At 46.3% G+C, this 20732-nt stretch overlaps 2 protein-coding genes and 1 non-coding gene across 3 annotated transcripts; 1 reads left to right on the top strand and 2 right to left on the bottom strand.

The window, feature by feature from the left end:
• Positions 1 to 9471: 9471 nt before the first annotated feature.
• Positions 9472 to 9858, bottom strand: LOC137358456 (histone H2A.J-like). Its single transcript, XM_068024420.1, has one exon. The coding sequence runs from the start codon at positions 9856 to 9858 to the stop codon at positions 9472 to 9474; it is 387 nt and encodes a 128-aa protein (XP_067880521.1).
• A 6904-nt stretch (positions 9859 to 16762) lies between these two features.
• Positions 16763 to 17152, top strand: LOC137358444 (histone H2A.J-like). The gene has a single exon (XM_068024408.1). It carries the CDS (start codon positions 16763 to 16765, stop codon positions 17150 to 17152), a length of 390 nt encoding a protein of 129 aa, XP_067880509.1.
• Positions 17153 to 20408: 3256 nt separating this feature from the next.
• Positions 20409 to 20491, bottom strand: trnal-uaa (transfer RNA leucine (anticodon UAA)). The gene has a single exon. It is a non-coding gene; the product is annotated as a tRNA-Leu (tRNA).
• Between the last annotated feature and the right edge of the window lie 241 nt (positions 20492 to 20732).

Here is a 20732-nt window from a genome sequence, read left to right as displayed (position 1 = left end):
TCCACACTGTCACGCCCTGTAAGAATTTTATCAGTTTCAATGAGATCACCTCTCATTCTTTGAAACTTTAAGGAATACAGGCCCAGTTTCCTCATAAGACAATCCCACCATCCCAGGAATTAGTCTGGTGACCCTCTGTTTCACTCCCTCCAAGGCAAGTATATCCTTCCTTAGATGAGGAGACCAAACTATACACAATACTCCAGCGCGGTTTCACCAAGGCTCTATACAATTGCAACAAGACATCTTTACTCCTGTACTCATGACCACTCGTGTGAAGGTCAACATACCATTTGCCTTCCTAATTCATTGCTGCACCTGCGCAAGAGCTTTTAGTGTCTCAGGAACAAGGACACCCAGGTCCTTGGACATCAACATTTCCCAACTTCTCACCATTTAAGAAATACTCTGTCTTTCTGTTTATTCTACCAAAGTGGAGAACTTCACTCTTATTCACATTATATTCCATCTGCCATGTTCTTTCCCATTCACCTAGCCTCTCCAGGTTTCCTGGAAGCCTCTCTGCATCCTCCTCACAGCTCACACTTCACCTAGCTTTGTGTCATCTGCAAACTTGGAAATATTACATTTAATCCCGACATCCAATCATTTATTTCGTTTGTTAACAGCTGTGGCTCCAACACTGATCCTTGCAGTACCCCAATAGTAACAGCCTGCCATCCTGAGGAGGACCCGTTATTCCTGCTCTCTGTTTTCGGTCTGTTAACCAATTCTCAATCCATACCAGTATATTATCCCGAATCCTATGTGCTCTAATTTTGCTTCCTCACCTCCTGTGTGGGACATTACCAAAGCATCCACTGGTTCTCCTTTATCTGTTCTACAGGTAACATCCTCAAAAAACTCAACGGGTTTTTTCAAGCCTGTTTTCCTTTTCATAAATCTATGTTGACTCTGCCCAATCATATCATTATTTTCTAACTGTCTAGTTATCACATCCTTTATAATTGGTGTATTCTTCTCCATGCTGCTACTGTACACTTTCAGTGACTCAGATGGGGGTGTTCACCTGTATATCAGAGCTGACGACAAGCTGTTCATCTTGGCAAGACTCCACTTGGACGTAGAGACTTGGACGTAGAGACTCCATTTTCCATCAACATTGACAACCTCACTTTGGAGGTTGTCAACAGCTTTACATACATTGGATCAACAATCACCAGCAATCTGTCCCTTGATACTGAAATCAGCACCAGGATTGTCAGTGCTGCAGCTGTCATGTCAAAGTTGAGAAGACGGGTGTGAACCGAGAGCAAACTGACCGAAAATACAAAGCTCCACGTGTACCAGGCTTGTGTTCTCAGCACCCTCCTTTATAGTAGAGAATCATCAACAACTGATACAAGCCAAGAAAAGGAGCTGAACAGCTTCCACCTCCACTGCCTCAGATGGATATTGGACATCTCCTGGCAGGACAGAGTGCCGAATGAGGAAGTACACCAGCGTGCAGGGATCCACAGCATGTTTGCCATCTTGAGTCAAAGGCGGCTCTGATGACTGGGCCAAATGAATGACAGTCACATTGCCAAATACATGCTCTGTGGTGAGCTTGCTATGAGCACAAGACCAACAGGTCAGGGAAAAAATCAAGTCATTTGGAGAGGTTTGAGTTAATTAAGGAGAGTGGGCATGGATTTATAAATGGAAGTTCATGCTTGATGAATCTAACTGCATTTTTGATAAACTATCTGAGAACGTTGATGAAGGCAATGCAGTGGATGTTGTTTATATGGATTTTACAAAAACATTTTATAAAGTACCACATAAAAGTGTGGTTAACAAAATTGAGGTTCATGGATTAGGAGGATCACTGTCCATTTGGATAGTAAATTGGTTTAAGGACAGAAAACAGCGAGTCATATGAAATGGTTCTTGGTCAGACCGGAGGATAGTCGACAATGGTGTTCCCCAAGGGTCAGTGCTAGAACCATTGCTTTTTTTGCGACAGATTAATGACTTGGATCTTGGAATATCGAGTAGAATCTCAAAATATGCCGATGACACCAAACTTGGAGGAGTGGCAAACAGTGAGGATGATATGAACTGCCTGAAACAGGATAGTTATCGGCCAGTAGGATGGGCAGACAGGTGGCAGATGGAATTTAATAGTGACAAGTGTGAGGTGATGCATTTTAGCAGAAGGAATAGGGAGAGGCAATATATAGTCAATGCTACAGTTCTGAAGAGTGTGCTGGAATAGAGGGACCTGGAGTACATGTCCATCATTCTTTGAAGTTGGCAAGACATATTGCGAGAGTGGTTAGCACTCTCTTGGGCTTTATAAATAGAGACATTGAGTACAAAAGCAGGGTTGTTATGCTGAACTCTGGTTAGGCCCCAATTGGAGTGTTGCATCCAGTTCTGCTCACCACACTTTGGAAAGGATGTGCGGATTCTTGAGAGGATGCAGAGCAGATTTACCAGAATAGTTCCAGGGATGGAGGGTTTTAGTTTCAAGGTTAGCTTAGAAAAACAGGGTTTTTTTCTGCCTGTATCAAAAGAGATTGAGGGGTGAATTGATAGAGGTGTCGAAGGCTATGACAGTTTTAGATAAGTTGGCAAGGAAAAATTGTTCCCATTTACTATTGGTACAAGGACTAGGGGATTCAGATTGAAGATTTTGGACAAGAGATGCAGGGGGAATGTGCGGAAGAACTTTTTTACACAGTGATTGGTAGTGATCTGTAACTCACTGCCCCCGAGGGCGGAGGAAGTGGAGACAATCGTTGGTTACAAAAGGAATTTCGATGGGCATTTGAAGGAAATAAATTTACAGGGCTAGGGGGATCGAGCATGCGAGTGGGACTGACTGGATCGCTCCATGGAGAGCCAGCCTGTACTCGATGGGGCAAATGGCCTCCTTCGCAACCACAAATGACCCAATGAGTCGATGAGTCTACGTCACTCTCAGAATCAAGACAACAGAGTGACAGATTTAACACAACATTATAACATATGTTTGGTTTGACAAATTCAATAATAACTCGTCTTCACTCCTAGTATTTCTAAATCCCACACATTCACTATAATGTGAACAATTATTTCCTGTTGTGTCTCTCTCACATTTGTAAACTTCACTATATTGGAGTGAGGTGACATCTACTGGCGGGAAGCAAGAATTGCGATCAAGCAGCAGAAACTCCACAGTCTGTCAGGCTAAAAGAAACATTGCAATGTGAGGAAATAGTGAAGGGGTTTGATCGGGTTGATGGAAACATGATTCCACTTGTGGCATCGTATGAAGCAAGGGCCGGAAATATAAAATTGTCGTTAATAAAAGAAATGAGGAATTAATGAAAAATGCATTTGCTGAGAGAATGGTTATAGAGATATACAGCACTGATATCGGCCCTTTGGCCCACTGAATCTGCACTGACCATCAACCACCCATTTATACTAATCCTATGTTAACCCAGAATTCCCTACCACATCCCCACATTTCTCCTATCACCTACCCTAGGGCCAATTTACAACAGTCAATTTATCTATCAACCCACAAGTCTTTCGTTGTGGGAGGAAACCAGAGTACCTTGTGGAAGCCCACATAAACAACTTGCAAACTCCACACAGGCAGTATACAGAACTGAATCGGGGTCATCGAAGTTGTGAAGCTACAGTGCTCACCACTGCACCACCCTTAGAATGTGGATAGAGCAAAAAGTGAGATTGGATGGACAGAAGCAGTCTGAAAAGATGGCTCAAACAAAAGGTGAAAACCCTGAAATGTTAACTCTGTTTCTCTCTCCACAGATGCTGTCAGAGGTGCTGAGTATTTCCAGCACTTTCTGTTTTTATTTCAGCTTTGTAGGATGTTGTTTTGATCTGAAAAAATGCACGATTGGCTGTGGGTGCCAGTGAAATTCCACAGGAGCGAATAAAAACCATGCTCATGGTGGATCGTTGGTCTCGGGGTATGATTCTCGCTTTGGGTTCATAAGTGATTAATATGTGTGAGGTCTTGGGTTCAAGTCCCAGACGAACCCTTTTCTGTTGCCATTTTTAATTTCAGGTCATCGATTGCTTTCAGCTTTCCAGAAAGCGGAATCGATTTCCAAACTGAGCCTGCTTGAGGACCGGGGAACTGGATTCAAAGAGCTTGTCGACAAAATTGAAATGAACAAAATATACAGATTGTCAAGTGGGAATATAAGGTTGCAACAGTAACTAAAGGCCTGCTCGGGTCAGCAAATGAAACCCGACCCAAGCCTGACAGCACCACATCCGACCTGGTCCGAGTCCTTTCATTTTTTTCCCGTGCCCGAACTGACCACCAGAATGTTCAGTTAAACTTGCTTCCGTTTTTCACTTTTTAAGCTTGTGCAGGTAAGGCAACAAAAACTGTAACTGGACTTGAATGGTTGTTTAAATGTACATTAAGATTAGAGCTACGTACCGGAGGTGATGAGCTGAAGATTGTTACCATAGAAGTTAGTGATTGTTAGGTCACGACTGAAAGAGAAAGTCATGGAGTTGTGCCCAGACAGGTTGTCCCACACTGTATTGATTAAAGTATTGCCCGAAGGCGAGAAAATATCATTATACATTCCCTGGACTCCTGCTTTACAGGTTGAAATACTTTCTGCAAGTTTATCCAGAGAGCAGCTGAGATGCAGAGACCAGTAAGGTCTTGAGTGATTAATTATTATAAAATATACATTCTTATATTAAAGAGATTGTGCTCTACCTTCGATGGAATCACTCACTGCAGACTCGTGCGAAGTGTTTCCCGCCTTGACGTCCTGGCTGTCACTGGATCTTGAGTCCAGGCCTCTGGATTACTGGTCCAGTAATCTTTGAATTTTCTCCCTTGATCTAGTATTTTAATCAGGTAAGTCAGATTTTACAAAAAAAATTGAATGATTTAAGACTGCTTCATGTTCAGCAGTGCCAAATGAATAAAGAAATTCAAATGTATTCAAAATTATATATCAACTATTAAATACTAATGCCCAGCTTTGAATACAAAAATGCCTCTAATTGTGTTCTGGTCTGGAATGGAATTCTTCAGTGTTTCTGTTTAGCTTGGATTGACTCATCGATTTCCTTGTTTTTCACTTTGTCGATGCCTTTGAATAATTGTGGATTCTTCTTCAGGGTGTCTTCTTTCACCAGGTAGTTCTGACCTCTGATGATGTTGATCGTAATCAGCTTCAATTTGCTGATAGTTTTGGAAGTGAGCAGATTTCCTTTGCTTGATTTTGCAACATGGAACTTAGTCTGACGTATGGACACATGGGAGGATTTGAAAGCTGCCCTTGCATTGGAGCATACAGTTGCATCCATCCAAACAGAGGTACAGTAGAAGTGACATATTCAGTTCAGTCTGTCGATCATGGGACTTTTAATCTTAGGGTTGTGAGTTTGAGCGCCATTTAGTTTTTCCATTTTTTAGTCTTCATTAGCAGAGAGTACAAGGAGTGTTTGAAATGAAATTCAACAACAGTATGAGAAACGCTCTCCTTCATTCGGGACTCTTAACTCTCTGCAGCATCTCGCTGTGAAAGATTGAACTTTATCTCATTTCTTTTTCAGCTGGGCATCAGTGCGGCTCAGTGGGACTTCTGGCTGTCTCCCACCTCACAATCCATCAGTGCTGAGAAAGCAATGGACACCGATTTAAGGTGAATGGGAAAAGAACCAAAGGCAACATGAGGAAAAACCTTTTTTATGCAGCAAATGGTTAAGATCTGATATGTACTGCCTGAGAGTGTGACGGAGGAAGCTTCAACCATAGCTTTCAAAAGGATATATGAAAATTATCTGAAGGGAAAAAAAAATCAGGTTTTCATGGAATACATGAGGATGTGGCATGAGCTGAGTTGCTTGTGCAGAGAGGCAGCACAAGCACGATGAGCTGAATCCCTCCTTTTGTGCTGTAAGTATTCTGTGATCTATGATTCTATGCAAAGTGAAACCAACACTCACATCTGAGAAACTGACAGGTACAGTGTAAACCCCACACTAACAAACCAGCAAATGCCAGGGACAGAGTAAAACCAACAGTCCTAGACAAGAAACTGACAGATACTGTGTGAAACCCAAAAATATCAGGATTTGGCAGTTGATGTGTAAAAACCTCTCTTCAATATCCATCCTGCAAGGTGCAAAGAAAATTAGGTACAAACCCAGGCTCATACTTCGAAGACTGAGAGATAAAGAGCAAAACACAGACTCACCTACAAGAGGCTGACAAGTACAGAGAATAAAACAGAGGGGGTGCAGATTACAAACACATGCATGTAACGGATACTGATAGGGATAGAATCAAACCCTTTCTCACACATGACACGAAAATTGGTGGTGTCGTAAATAGTGAGGAGGAAAGCCTTCGATTACAGGCCAATATAGATCGTCCGAGGCCGAGAATAGAAGAGCAGGAAGGTTAGGACGGAGCTGTATAAAATGCTAGTTAGGCCACAGCTGGAGTACTGTGTACTGTTCTGGGCACCACACTATAGGAAGGATGTGATTGCACTGGAGAGGGTGCAGAAGAGCTCACCAGGATGTTGCCTGGGCTGGAGCATTTCAGCTATGAAGAGAGACTGAAAAGGCTAGCGTTGTTTTCCTTCCAGCAGAGAAGGCTGAGGGGAGATAAGATTGAGGTTTACAAAATTATGAGGGGCATTGATGGGTTCGATCGGAAGAAACATTTTACCTTAGTGGAGGGGTCAATAACCAGGTGGCATAGATTTAAGGTAAGGGGCAGGAGGTTTAGATGGGATTTGAGGAAAAAACATTTACCCAGAGGGTGGTTGGAATCTGGAACGCACTCCCTGAAGAGGTGGTAGAGGCCGGAACCCTCACAACATTTAAGAAGTATTTAGATGAGCACTTGAAATGCTACAGCATACAAGGCTACGGGCCAAATACTGGAAAATGGGATGAGAATATTTAGGTGCTTGATGGCCAGCACAGACACAATGGACTGAAGGGCCTCTTTCTGTGCTGTATAACTCTATGACTCTATATCAGAAACTGATAGATCTGGACAAAAGCTGATGTTAACATGCAAGTTGTTGAAAGATATGTGGTGAAACTCACATTCTTTTTTTTATTTCCAAAATATACTTTATTCATAAAAATCTGTAAAAATTACATTCCCAAACAGTTTAAAACAGCATCAAGTCAAAAAATACAAACAGTGCAAAGGTGATCAGTTACCTTCTGTAGAATCATGAGTTACCTCACAACCCTTCCATTTCATTGTCATGCCACATACATTTTTACATTTACAGCACACAAAATTTCTCCAATACAGTTCGAGGGGTTTCCCATGGATCCAGCCCCTCAGTTCAGCTTGGTGGGGGGACCTTACACTGCGGTCTTTCCCCATTGAGCCTTTGCTGCGGCTGCCCCAAGCGTTAGTGCGTCCCTCAGCACGTAGTCCTGGACCTTGGAATGTGCCAGCCTGCAACATTCAGTGGTGGACAACTCTTTGCGCTGGAAGACTAGCAAGTTTCGGGCAGAACAAAGGGCGTCTTTCACCGAATTGATAGTCCTCCAGCAGCAGTTGATGCTGGTCTCGGTGTGCGTCCCTGGGAATAGCCTGCAGAGCACAGACTCCTGTGTTACAGAGCTGCTTGGGATGAACCGCGATAAAAACCACTGCACCTCTTTCCACAAAGTTAACTCACATAGCAATAGCAGAAACAGTCACAAACCAAAAACTGAAACATACAGAGTAAAAACCCACATTCTCACACCAGAAATTCATGGCTACAAAGTGAAGCTGACTCTCTCCTCCCAGGCACTGACAGGTACAAACGAAAACACGCACTAACATACCAGGAAATGAAATGTAGGAAATAAAACCTGATTATCATGTCAGAGATTGGCATTAATGACAGTTGTGGTACCCAGAATGCTCTGAGCTCCAGCATTTGCCTTGTCTCTGAGAAGGAGTAGGCGCGGTAGTGGCTGAGCTCCATCTGCAGCTTGAGCGGAATATTCACAAAGTGCAGGGAGACCGCGCCCGTAGCGGGTGCACACAGCTGGAGCAGGGCGTCAAGGCCACAATAGGATGCAACAATCCCGTTTGTGTCCCTGCGGGTGGCGGTGAAGCTTTTCCCTGTGAGGCTTCCCGAAACTGCCCGCCAGCAAGGTCAACTGGTCATAGAGCGTCTGTAAATGGATAGGAATTGGGGATTGGGCAGGGAGCGTCTCTAAATGAATAAGATTTGGGGACTGGGCAAGGAGCGTCTGTAAATGGATAAGAATTGGGGATTTGGCAGGGAGTGTTTTTTTATCCGTTCGTGGGATGTGGGCGTCGCTGGCTCGATCTCAGCTGCAGTAATGTGTCCAGTTTTGGGCACCAGGTTTCAGAAAGGACATCAAAGCTTTTGAGACAGTTCGGAGGAGATTTACGAGAATGAGACCAGAGATGAGGGTTTTCAGTTCTCTGGACAGGCTGGTGAAGCTGGGATTGTTGGCCAAAAATGTCAAGGGGAGGTGAGGAGAGATCTTTTTACCCAGTAACTGATTCGGATTTGGAATGAATTGTCTGACAGGGTGCTGGAAACAGATTCAATTATAACTTTCATAAAGGAATTGGACAAATATTTCAAAGTGAAATTCTCCAGGACTATGGGGAAATAGGCAGGGGGTTGGACTAATTGCATCATTTTTTTCACAGATTCAGCACAGGCACAAAAGACCGACTGGCCGCCTTCTGTGTTGTGTGATTCTATGAAATAGTGACAGTCAGGGCAAGTCTGTATAAGAAGGAGAAATGGAGACAGGTCAGGGAGAGCACATCACCAAAACTGGGAGATACTATATTGGACAGGGAGGGTCGGAGGGGGAGAGAGCACGTACATACAGTCAGAATCAGCACCTTCAGGGGAAGAGAGAGAGAGGAACCAATGAGTGCAGAACTGAACCCAGCCAGAGTCAACCTGCTGAAACACCAGTGAGTTCACATTTGGGAGAGATCATTCACCTGCTCCGTGTGTGGGAAGGGGTTCAATCAGTGATCCAACCTCACTGAACATCAACTTGTTCACACTGATCAGAGGAGACCTTTTCAATGTTCTGACTGTGAGAAGAGCTTTAAAAGCAGTAATGATCTGCTGAAACACCAACACACTCACTCTGGGGAGAGGCCGTTCCCCTGCCATGTGTGAAAGACCTGTCGGACTGAGAGCTGATCTGGAATTTAGAAAGCAGCATTACTGGAGGCTCGTTGCTGCTCAGCACAATCTCACCCCCCGCTCCTGGGAATTGTTGATTCTGCACCCTGTAGTTCAGTTCTTCACTTAACTAGAGGGGGAGATGTGTGAGCAGAAAAACAGAGCAAATTAAAAAACACAGCTGGACAGATGTGCAACAGGTCAATCCACTGCTGGAATAACTCCATCAGTGACTCCCTCCTGACAGTAACCAGCCCTTTCACAGAGACTGTGGGTGGCTCTGAAATGAGCCTTTGGTTTATGAGATGTCATTTCGGCCGCTTTACTTTTTCTGGGAGCTCTGAGCGCTGGTTTTCTTGGGCAGCACGGCCTGGATATTAGTCAGCACCCCGCCCTGCGCGATGTTCACGTCTCCCAGCAGCTTGATGAGCTCCTCGTTGTTGCGGACGGCCAGCTGCAGGTGTCTGGGGATGATGCGGGTCTTCTCGTTGTCCCGGGCCACGTTACCGGCCAGCTCGAGGATTTCAGCGGTCAGATACTCGAGCACAGCAGCCAGATAGACCGGGGCTCCAGCACCCACACGCTCAGCATAGTTGCCCTTTCTCAGGAGCCTGTGAACCCGGCCCACCGGGAACTGCAGTCCAGCCCGGGAGGAGCGAGACTTGGCCTTGGACCGAGCTTTCCTGCCGGTCTTTGCTCTTCCAGACATTTCCACAATCTCACAAATACTTCCACAAAGAATGGATAATTTCTCAGCTTTTGTCATAAGCATGAAGCAGTTAGGATGGCCCAGTGGTCTAAGAGGCTGTGTTTAGGTCGTAGTGTTTTCTGGAGGCGTGTGTTCAAATCCCACTTCTGTTCAGTTGCGTTTTGACTGAACTGGAGGGATTTGGGAGCAGCGGTGAAGGGAGAACATGGAAGAATATTGGCAAGTAAAATGAAAATGGACCCAAAGATGTTTCTTCAACACATTAGAGTGAGAGGCAACTGAAGAAAGAGGAGTGCACTGAAAAGACCAAAAAATCACAGTGATTTTTGACATCTTGCCAGGATTGAGTGGCGCGTGCACGGGATGATGTCATTTTGCAGCGCCAACGTCATCACATTTCTGCAACAAATCCATCTTCGTGCATGCGTGATAAAGCGTCATTGGGTATCTAGCCACCCCATCCCCCCACCACATGGCTGGTGGAAGTGGCTGAATGGGAGATTTTGAAGCTGTAGCTCTCCCCCCTCGGCAACTCACTCCAGGCCTCGACGATTCCCCCCCTCAGCCGCTCGCTCCAGACCTCGCTTCTCCCCCACCCCCCCACTGCCCTGGCCAGTTGTTCCTCGCTTCGCACCACCCCACTCTCTGGCCACTCGCTCCAGGCCGTGCCGCTTCCCTCCTCTTAGCCACTCACTCCTACGTCGCCCTGTCACCCCTTGCGGACCTCCTGCTTCTACATGTGGCGCCTGGTGAAGAAATGTGGGAGCGAGTGTCACGGACAGAGCTAGCAGCTGTGGGCTGGGCTGGGACAGGGTGGGGGGTGGGGGTGCGGAGAGCGAACAGCCAGAGTGCGGAATTTCGCCAGTAGGGAGGAGGGGGAGAAAGCGAGTTGCAGAGGGGCGAGAGCGGTCAGTGGGGTGGGAGCTAGTAGCTGCGTTCGGGTGAAGTCAGTCCTGGTCAGTTATATAAACAAATCACAATAACGAATTGGCAGCACATTTTGTCTTCTGCCCGATTTTCTTTTCCATCGATCGGGGTGCTAATTCATTATCTTCCAATGGAAATTCAATCATAAAATTCCTTTTGTATTTAATAGCATTACTGAAATGTTAAATGGATCTGAGGATTACAGTTAGTATTCGCAAATGTACCCGAGTGAATTAGCACCCCAATCGATGGAAAGGAAAATCGGGGAAAGTATAAAATGTGCTGCCAATTCGTTATTGAGATTCGTTGAGTAATTCGATTCTGCCCAACACTGAAATTGGCGGCTTTTTTGAATTCAAACTTTCTGCCAGGACGACAATTTAAGCCAATGATTTGCTGTATTTTCAAATTCGAGGCTCGGCAATTGGTTAAGACATGCGAATGGGAAGAGGGTGACCAATCAGAAGTGGGCTCTGGATAGCGCGGGCTCAAACTGCGGGAATTCCAGGTCCCTGAATGATTGAGCTGAAACCGATCAGTTTCACAAACCCTGTCAGTTTCAGTGCAGGAAACACCGTCTCGGGGGAAATAACATCACAAGTGGGTCTGAATCCAGTGACCGATTCAACGGCTGCTGCAAAACTCCCGGATTCCCTCATTGCAGCGAAATCATTTTGAAATTCTATGAAAACAATGAGTGATTCTGGAGGAGTGATGTGGCTTTTCACTGAGGGCATGTGTCGACGGGGAAAATAATTAACTGTGGAGACTCGGGCACTGTTTACACAGCCCGTTTAGAAAATCAAATCCACTGCATATCCTTGCTGCAACTGAAATGTCAAATTTGGGGATTCTAGTTTTGTATCTCGAACACGGCACAGATTTATTCCAGACAGTTCTAAACAGCCTATCCCAGCTCCTGTTTGCAGGTCACTGCTCTCTCTGTGAGGCGGTGGGTTGCTCTTAGAAGAGCCTTTGTTGTGTTTGCTGCAAAGGGTCGAGTCGTTCAGCCGCTGAATTCGTGGAGAGTGTGGCCCTGCCGTTTCAGAGCGTACACCACATCCATGGCAGTGACCGTCTTGCGCTTGGCGTGTTCAGTGCAGGTGACCGCATCCCTGATCACATTCTCCAGGAAAACCTTCAACACCCCGCGAGTCTCCTCATCGATCAAACCCGAGATCCGCTTGAGACCGCCACGGCGAGCCAGGCGGCGGATTGTTGGTTTGGTGATGCCCTGGATATTATCAGGAAGCACTTTGCGATGCCGCTTTGCTCCGCCTTTGCCCAGTCCTTTCCCTCCTTTATCTCTGCCAGACTTTCTTTTATTAATTTCCAAAATATACTTTATACATAAAAATCTGTAAAAAAAAATACATTACAAAACAGTTCCAAAAAGCACCAAGTCAAACAATACAAAGAGTGCAAAGGAGATCAGTTTCCTTCAATACAGGAGTGAGTTGCCTCACAACCCTTCCATTTCATTGTCATGCCATGTACATTTTACAGCAAACAAATATTTTCTGGCGACAGTTCGAGTGGTTTCCCATGGATACAGCCCCTCAGTTCAGCTTGGTGAGGGGACCTTACACAGTGGTCTTTCCACATTGAGCCTTTGCTGCGGCTGCCCCAAGTTTTAGTGCGTCCCTCAGCACGTAGTCCTGGACCTTGGAATGTGTCAGTCTGCAACATTCGGTCATGGACAACTCTGCACTGGAAGACCAGCAAGTTTTCGGCAGACCAAAGAGTGTCTTTCACCGAATTGATAGTCCTCCAGCAACTGAAGATGTTTATCTCGGTGTGCGTCCCTGGGAACAGCCCATGGAGCACAGACTCCTGTGCTACAGAGCTGCTTGGGATGAACCTCGACAAAAACCACTGCATCTCTTCCACACCTGCTTTGCAAAGACACATTCCAGAAAGAGGTGGGCAACGTCTCTTTTCCACCACAGCCACCTCGAGGGCCGCGTGTGGATGGGGTGAGACTTCGGGTGTGCAGGAAGGATCTGACGGGGAGGGCTCTTCTCACCATCAGCCAGGCTACATCTTGGTGCTTGTTTGAAAGTTCTGGTGATGAGGCATTCCGCCAAATGACTTTGGACTTCTGCTCAGGGGACCATCCGACAGGATCCACCATCTCCTTTTCCCGTAGGGCCTTGAGGATATTCCATGCAGACCACTGCCTGATGGATTGGTGGTCAAAGGCGTTTTTCCACAGAAACTATTCCATGAAGGATAGGCAGTACGGCACAGTCCAACTGGATAGAGCATTCCGCGGCAATATGACCAGGCCCATCCTTTGCAACACCGGGGACAGATAGAACCTCAGCACGTAGTGACACTTGAAGTTTGCAAACTGGGAATCTACACACAGCTTGATGCAGCCGCAAACAAAGGTAGCCATCAGGATGAGGGCGACGTTGGGTACATTTTTCCCGCCCTTATCCAGAGGTTTGAACATCGTGTCCCTCCGGACTCGGATCATTTTGGATCCCCAGATGAAGCGGAAAATTGCTCAGGTGATCGCCACAGCGCAGGAATGCGGTATGGGCCAGACCAGCACCACGTACAGCAATGTGAGCGCCTCGCACCTGATGACCAGGTTCTTACCCATAATGGAGAGAGATCGCTGCTCCCACATGCTCAGCTTATGTTGTACCCTGGCTACTCGCTCCTTCCAGGTTTTGGTGCACGTCCCAGCTCTTCCAAACCATATCCCCAGCACCTTCAGGTAGTCTGACCTAACGGTGAAGGGGACAAAGGATCGGTCAGCCGAGTTCCCAAAGAACATGGCCTCGCTCTCGCCGTGTTTAACATTGGCTCCCAAGGCCAGTTTGAGCTGGTCGCAGATGCTCATCAGTCTGCGCACAGACAGTGGATCCGAGCATAAAACGGCGACGTCATCCATGTACAGGGAGGTTTTAACCTGAGTGCCTCCGCTGCCTGGGATTGTCACCCCTCTGATGCTCGCATTCTTCCTAATAGACTCAGCAAAGGGTTCAATACTGCAAACAAACAAGACAGGGGAGAGAGGACAGCCCTGTCTGACTCCAGATTGGATCGGGAAACTTTCTGATTCCCACCCATTGATTGAGACTGCACTACTGATGTTTGTGTAGAGCAGTTTGATCCAATTGCAGATTCCCTCCCCAAACCCCATTTTGGAATGCACATCCATCATGTAAGTGTGCGATATCCTGTCAAAAGCCTTCTCCTGGTCCAGGCTGATGAGGCAGGTGCCCACCCTCCTGTCCCGTACATAGGTGATCATATCCCTGAGTAGCGCAAAGCTATCAGAGATTGTCCTGCCTGGTGTAGTATAGGTCTGATCAGGGTGAATCACCAACTCCAGAGCAGACTTGAATCGACTGGCTATGTCTTTTGACAGAATCTTGTATTCAGCATTAAGCAGAAATTGGGCCACCAATTTCTGATTTCTGTCCTCTCCCCCTTCCGCTTGTCGATGAGGGTGATGATGCCTTTCCTCATGTATTTTAACACGCTGCCAGCCTGTAGCATACTCTTGTTTACTGGCAGAAATGTTGATTCTTGCCTCAAATCAGTGCACAATGAAAGAGACTGATTCCGTCAGGCTCCTTTTTATACAGGCCACCCGGACCTGGCTGAGAAAGGCAGAGTGAGAGCAGGGAGGGGAGGAGACAAGAGTGAAGATTAATCAGAGAGCTACATGGAGGAGACACCCAGAGTGACAGACAGAGAGAGAACGGCCCCTCATCTTTCAGCTCCACCTCCAGTTTCCTCCGGGCTGCCAAGTTCAAACCCTTTATTAACAGTCGAACCGAAACCCAGCTCTCCACACAAACCCTTCCAGACTCGGCCTTCACAGTCAAGGCTTTCCAGAAAGCCGGAGCTTTTAAATATGGTCCCGATGCAATTAACACTCAGTAATATTCCCACCAAAACACAGTCCATTCTATAACAAGAAACCTACTCAGTAACATCACCATTTCCACACACATCCGCTTCCAGCAGTTTACAGCACCTAACTGCAGCTGTTTGGGGAATCTCCTGTGTTAAGATTGGAGTTGGAAAGCGGCCTTTACCCGGCAGTGTTATTGTCTCACACTGAATCTGCTAAACATCCTGTTCTCTTTATTGCGAGAGAGAAAGCACGGATTTAGGAAATGTTCATTTGAAATGATCTCCATTGAGAACGAGCCCAGCCGTGGGACAGGTATTCCAGTGCAAAGAGCTGTCCATGACCGAGTGTTGCAGACTGGCACATTGCAACGTCCAAGACTATGTGCTGTGGGACTGCATTAAAGCTTGGGGAAGCCACCATGGAGACACAATGGGGAAAGGCTGCAGTCTAAGGCCCTAGTAGGCCATCGTACAGTGAGGGGCTGGAACCCGTGTAAAACCCCTCGGGCTGTTTGCACTAGAGAATGTTTGATGTGTAATGTGAATACTGTAAATATAACCTGTGCAGGCAGGGATAGTGAGATACATCATGTACTTTATTGAAGGAAACTGATCTGTATTGTACCTTATGTAATATTAAATTTGAACTGCTTTGCAATGTAATTGCACAAATTATATGAATAAAATACATATTGTGCAAATGAAAGCAGCTTTCCTGTCAACACACACCTTGTCTCAGGGCACAACTTTCCTGTGATCGTGTCAGACCCAACTTTGCTCTCTATCTTCTGACACACACACTTTACAGTCTGTCATTTCCAAAAACAAGCATTCTAAAATCAAAAAACCTTTTGTTTATTTCTCATTTCTTTTCATTTCTCCTCTATTCTTCTCAATCACTCCCTTCAACAGTCCTATTCAGATCAAGGTGGAATGTGAATAGTGTCACAACTCACCTGACACTATTATTACCCTTATTTTATCTTGTCTCATTCAATGGGAAAGTTTTATTCACCAGTCTGTTGCTGTTTTACACTCTTGCCATACCATCTGGTATTGCATCCATCTGAATTCTGTGCTTTCATGGCCTTACATATCTTTTCCTCTTCTGGATGATTTGTTTGCTTCAGTTCCATTCAACCAGGCTGGACCACAGGGAAGCTTGGAACCTTTGCCTTGGACGGGTTCACGTTGATCCATTACATTCAGAATCACCTCCTTGAAATAACTCCATAGTACAACTACAGTAACCACACAGCATCTGCTTCAAACACTCCTCCACGTTTCATCTGTTCTGACCGTCAACACCTCCAGCTCTTTTGTTTAAGTGGAACCCATCCGGTGTGTACAGGCTCCTTCTATTCTGAAAGCTGTAGCACTGGTTCAGGGAATTCAGCCCTGTTTCTCTACTCGAAAGGACCAGCCATGCTTGATCTGCCTCGTATTTTGCTTTTATTGCAACGTTACAAGACCTCCAATCCTCTGGCACCACACCTGTATCCAGTGAGGGATTGGAAAATGATTGTCAGACCTTCCACTATTTCTTCCCTGGCTTCTTTCCACAGCCTGGGGTACATTTCATCTGGTCCTGATGATATATCCACATTCAATGATGCTCATCCCATTAAGACTTCCTCTCTCCTTTAGTTACCACGTCCAATACTTCACACTCCTCCTCCTTAATAACAATATCTGCATCACCCTCTCATTCGGGAATACAGTAAAGTATTCATTGAGGATATTGGCAACATCTTCCATCCCGATACAAAGGTTACATTTTTGATCTTTTATTTGCCCTGCTGTTTGCTTAGTTGCCTCTGACTCTAATGTTTTGATGCAACATCTTTGGGTCCATTGTTATTTTGTTTGTCCATGTTCTTTCCTGCTTTCTCTTTGCTCTTCACCGCTGCTCCCAAACGCCTCCAGTGCAGTTAAAAACACAACTTGTTGGAAGTGGGATTCGAACACACGCCTCCATTGGAGACTACGACCTGAATGCAGCGCCTAACACCGCTCGGCAACCCTAAGTGCGTGCGATGTGCAATCATTGCTTCGGAAATTATTCATTCTTTGTGAAAGTATTTGTGAGATTGTGGAAATGTCTGGAAGAGGAAAGACCAGCGGGAAAGCTCGGGCGAAGGCCAAGTCTCACTCCTCCCGGGCTGGACTACAGTTCCCGGTGGGCCGTGTTCACAGGCTCCTGAGAAAGGGTAACTATGCTGGGCGTGTGGGTGCCAGAGCCCCGGTCTATCTGGCTGCTGTGCTCGAGTATCTGACCGCTGAAATCCTCGAGCTGGCCGGAAACACGGCCCGGGACAACAAGAAGAGCCGCATCATCCCCAGACACCTGCAGCTGGCCGTCCGCAACGACGAGGAGCTCATCAAGCTGCTGGGAGTGGTGATCATCGCTCAGGGCGGGGTGCTGCCTAATATCCAGGCCGTGCTGCTGCCCAAGAAAACCAGCGCTCAGAGCTCCCAGAAAAAGTAAAGCGGCCAAAATGTAATCGCATAACCCAAAGGCTCATTTCAGAGCCACCCACAGTCTCTGTGAAGGGCTGGTTACTGTCAGGAGGGAGTCAGTGATGGAGTTATTTTAACAGTGGATTGACCTGTTTCACATCTGTCCAGGTGTGTTTTCAATTCCCTCTCTGGATTTCGCTCTGTTTCTCTGCTCACACATCTCCCCCTCTAGTTAAGTGAAGAACTGAACTACAGGGTGTCAGAATCAACAATTTAATAAATCCCACTGCCTTCGATTTGATAAATTCCGAGATTATCCCGGTACATTAACGGGAACTGGTTCGGAGCTGATGAATTAATTTAATAATGGAAGTGTCCGGGTTAATTCTCTGTTTTTCATTTGGACAGTTTGAATTGTGTTTTTTTTTTCTCTCTGGTGATCTGAGCGCCGCTTCTCAATGAGAATCTGCTCCCGGAACAGAGCAAATGCAGGAAGGAAGAGGCCATTCTCGGGCTGTGTGTTTCTCTCCTAACCTGATCTGTATAGACCGCACTGTTCCCAGAGGACGGAATCAGTGAGAGTTGTGCACACACAGGCGCTGAGTCCATTGCAGCGCTTTCAGATGTGCCTTCCCCCCGTCCCTCCCTATTCTCCGGACACAGAGCTGTCTGTTCCCCCCGGCGGCGGGATAGAGTCGGGGATTCTCTCCCCGCAGTGTCACGGTCTGCAGCCCCGGGGAACTGGCGGTTTCAGTCAGAGTGACCGAGCTGCCTTACATATCCTGTGTACTGATCTCCAATGGATTCAAATATTAGTGAACTCATTGGGTAATGTTTGTAAGTAACCCTCATTTGAAAGGACTCGGCTCCATTAATGCCTTCCAAATAAAACTGGGATCCATTTCTTTTCCCCAAATGCCAGCTAACGGATCCCAGGAGCGGGGTTGAGATTGTGCTGAGCAGCAATGAGTCTCCGGTAATGCTGCTTTCTAAATTCCAGATCAGCTCTCAGTCCTGCAGGCCTTTCGGGAAAGTGATGTGACAAAACAGAAATCATGTGACCGCCCCTCCAATCTAATGGGTTTGATGATGAACAGAGATGGCAGCTCTTTCCTTTGCTGATTTGGTGGCTCTGAAAAGAGCCCATGTTACACTTGTTACTTAAGCTGGGTTTTAGGTGCGTTCCCCGCGGATGCGGCGGGCCAGCTGGATGTCTTTGGCCATGATGGACCGGGATCATTCTGGTGAATCTGCTCATTTTCCGGCAGAAGCATCAGTCGCTGTTTGAACTGTTTAAAGTCAGGGGTGCAGTGGCAGCCAGAAAGTGAAGGGCAGTTCATTTCTCCCTGCAGCATTATCCGCCTCTTTCAGGAGAAAAGATCAGAAACCGCTCGTTTCTGTCAGTCCCCGAGAAGCCTGTGAGAAGCGGTTAGTCGCTAATTTGTTCCTTTTGCAGAGAGGAAGTTAATATTTGTCCCGTTTTAAATTGCTGAACCGGCCCTTCCTCCCGCCGCTTACAGTTAACAGATTGACAAATGAAAACGATTCCTAAAATCGCGTCAGGATTTTGTGACGGTAAATACAGTAAAACAGAACATAAAATGAGAGATTTTAAAATTGTTGCCTGAAAATTGAAATTTTCCATCACTTCAATTCCTTCCTGCTCTGGAATTGCCGGGCTTTTTCCAATTGGAAAATCTAAGCCAATGAGAACTTCTATTTACTTATATGTGATTCCCCTATTGGTTAAGAATTGGATTGAGAAGCGGGTGAACAATCAGAGACAGAGTCAAACTGCTGGAATTTCAGACCCCCAGTAACTGAGCCGAAACTGTTCAGATTGACAAACCCTGGCAGTAGCTTCACACATTGGACACTTCACACTGAGTCATTCAAGGGCTTGTGTGAGAGAAGTTTCAGTTCCTGTCATTACTCTCTGACTCATTATTCATCTAGAACCAAACAATTAGTAAATGTGAAGCAGTGAAGAGACTTTTCACTCTCACTGCAGAATGTGCCATCTGGGGAAATAAGGAACTATTATATTCGGAGATTCCAGGTACATTCCTCCCTGAACAAATCCATTCCTAACATTCCCGATCACAGCCTATCCCAGCTCCTGTTGTCACCCGACTCCAGCTGAATTGGAGAAACTCATGTGTTGGGGTTTGAGTTGTGAGGTGGGGTTTCTCCGCCAGTGTTACTGTCTTACAAACTCTCCCCCTGAATTTGTGAACTGAGACTACACCGAACACATCACCAGTTAGAGTGAGGGCCGGACATCCCTCTGTTTTATTACGGAGAGTGGGGAAAGGGCTGGGTGGAGGGGAGTCACCAGGGATCCTGGATTTACTCCAAATCATTTCCATGTGGAATCTGCAGGCGGGGCCGGGACAGGGATCATTTGATCAGGGGATCAGCTCTTTCCTGAGAGATGTGGGTGGCGCTGAGAAGAGCCTTTGTGTTCAGATGTTTACAAGTTTCCCGCGCTCTTTCACTTCTTTCCAGACCCTGCTTTCTGAGCCTTCGCTGCTTTCGGCTTGACCTTGCTCTTCCATGTCTGCACTTTCTTCAGCGCCTTTCCACCCGTCGCACTCTTGCCTTTTTTGACCTTCTTCGCAGGAGACTTTTTCTGAAGCGTTGCTTTCTTCACCGCCTTATTTGGCGTTGCCGCCGCCTTGCTGCTCGTTTTCTTGGCAGTTACTTTCTTTGTTGTCACTTTCTTGTCTGCTGGTTTCTTCACTAAAGATTTCTTGTCTGCTGGTTTGTTCACTGAAGATTTCTTGTCTGCTGGTTTCTTCACCTTCTTTCCCACTTTTCCCTGGGTTTTCCTTCTTGCTGATTTTGAAGGAGCCGGAGGCTCCCTGTCCCTTGCTCTGCACCAGGGAGCCTTTGTTCACTTTCCTCTTGATATCTTGCTTGATCTGGGTCTTGAGCTTCTCCTGAGCGGTGGCAGACCTGCAAGGAATCAACTACCAGCTAGCATATAAAGCGAGACTAAGGCTCCGGGCCTTCAGTTACCTGGAGGGGAGTCGGAGAGGCAGCGGATCCTGTGAGGAACCACAATCCAGGAAGGATGAGAAGGTCATTGTCAGGGAACAGAGGAGATTAAGTTAAAGATTTACCAGTTTATAAGCAAGCGCAGAGCCAAGGAACGGTGCTGGGGCAGATCAAATAATCGGAAGCTGTGATCAGTTGGAAGGCAAGAGTGATTAAATGACAGAAGAGATGATGGTGCATTGCAAAAGTCAGGGACAGAATAAGTAACATTTTGTCAGCACAGATACCAGGAGTGGGGTTTGAGCCCACGCAGACACATATCTATTGGATCTTAAGTCCAACGCCTTAACCACTCGGCCATCCTGGTACATTAAGCTGCCACTGAAAATGAAATTTAATGTGATCCGGGTGCCATCTGGCCTTTTCCAATATAAAGTTATGACTCCTCTCCCATGCTGAATTGGACCCTTCATTATTTATGAACCTCAATCGGATCACCCCTCAGTCTAGGTTTCTCTAAGGTGTAGGTTCCCAACTCTTTTAGTCTAACTTGATAACCAAGATGTCTTATACTGGGAATTCGTCGAATGTCTCTCCTCTGTACCCTT

Source organism: Heterodontus francisci, chromosome 50 (genome assembly GCF_036365525.1).
Source record: "Heterodontus francisci isolate sHetFra1 chromosome 50, sHetFra1.hap1, whole genome shotgun sequence".
Classification (NCBI taxonomy): Eukaryota; Metazoa; Chordata; class Chondrichthyes; order Heterodontiformes; family Heterodontidae; genus Heterodontus; species Heterodontus francisci.
The sequence above is the reverse complement of the archived record's forward strand: the minus strand, read 5'-3'. Positions and strand labels throughout refer to the sequence as shown.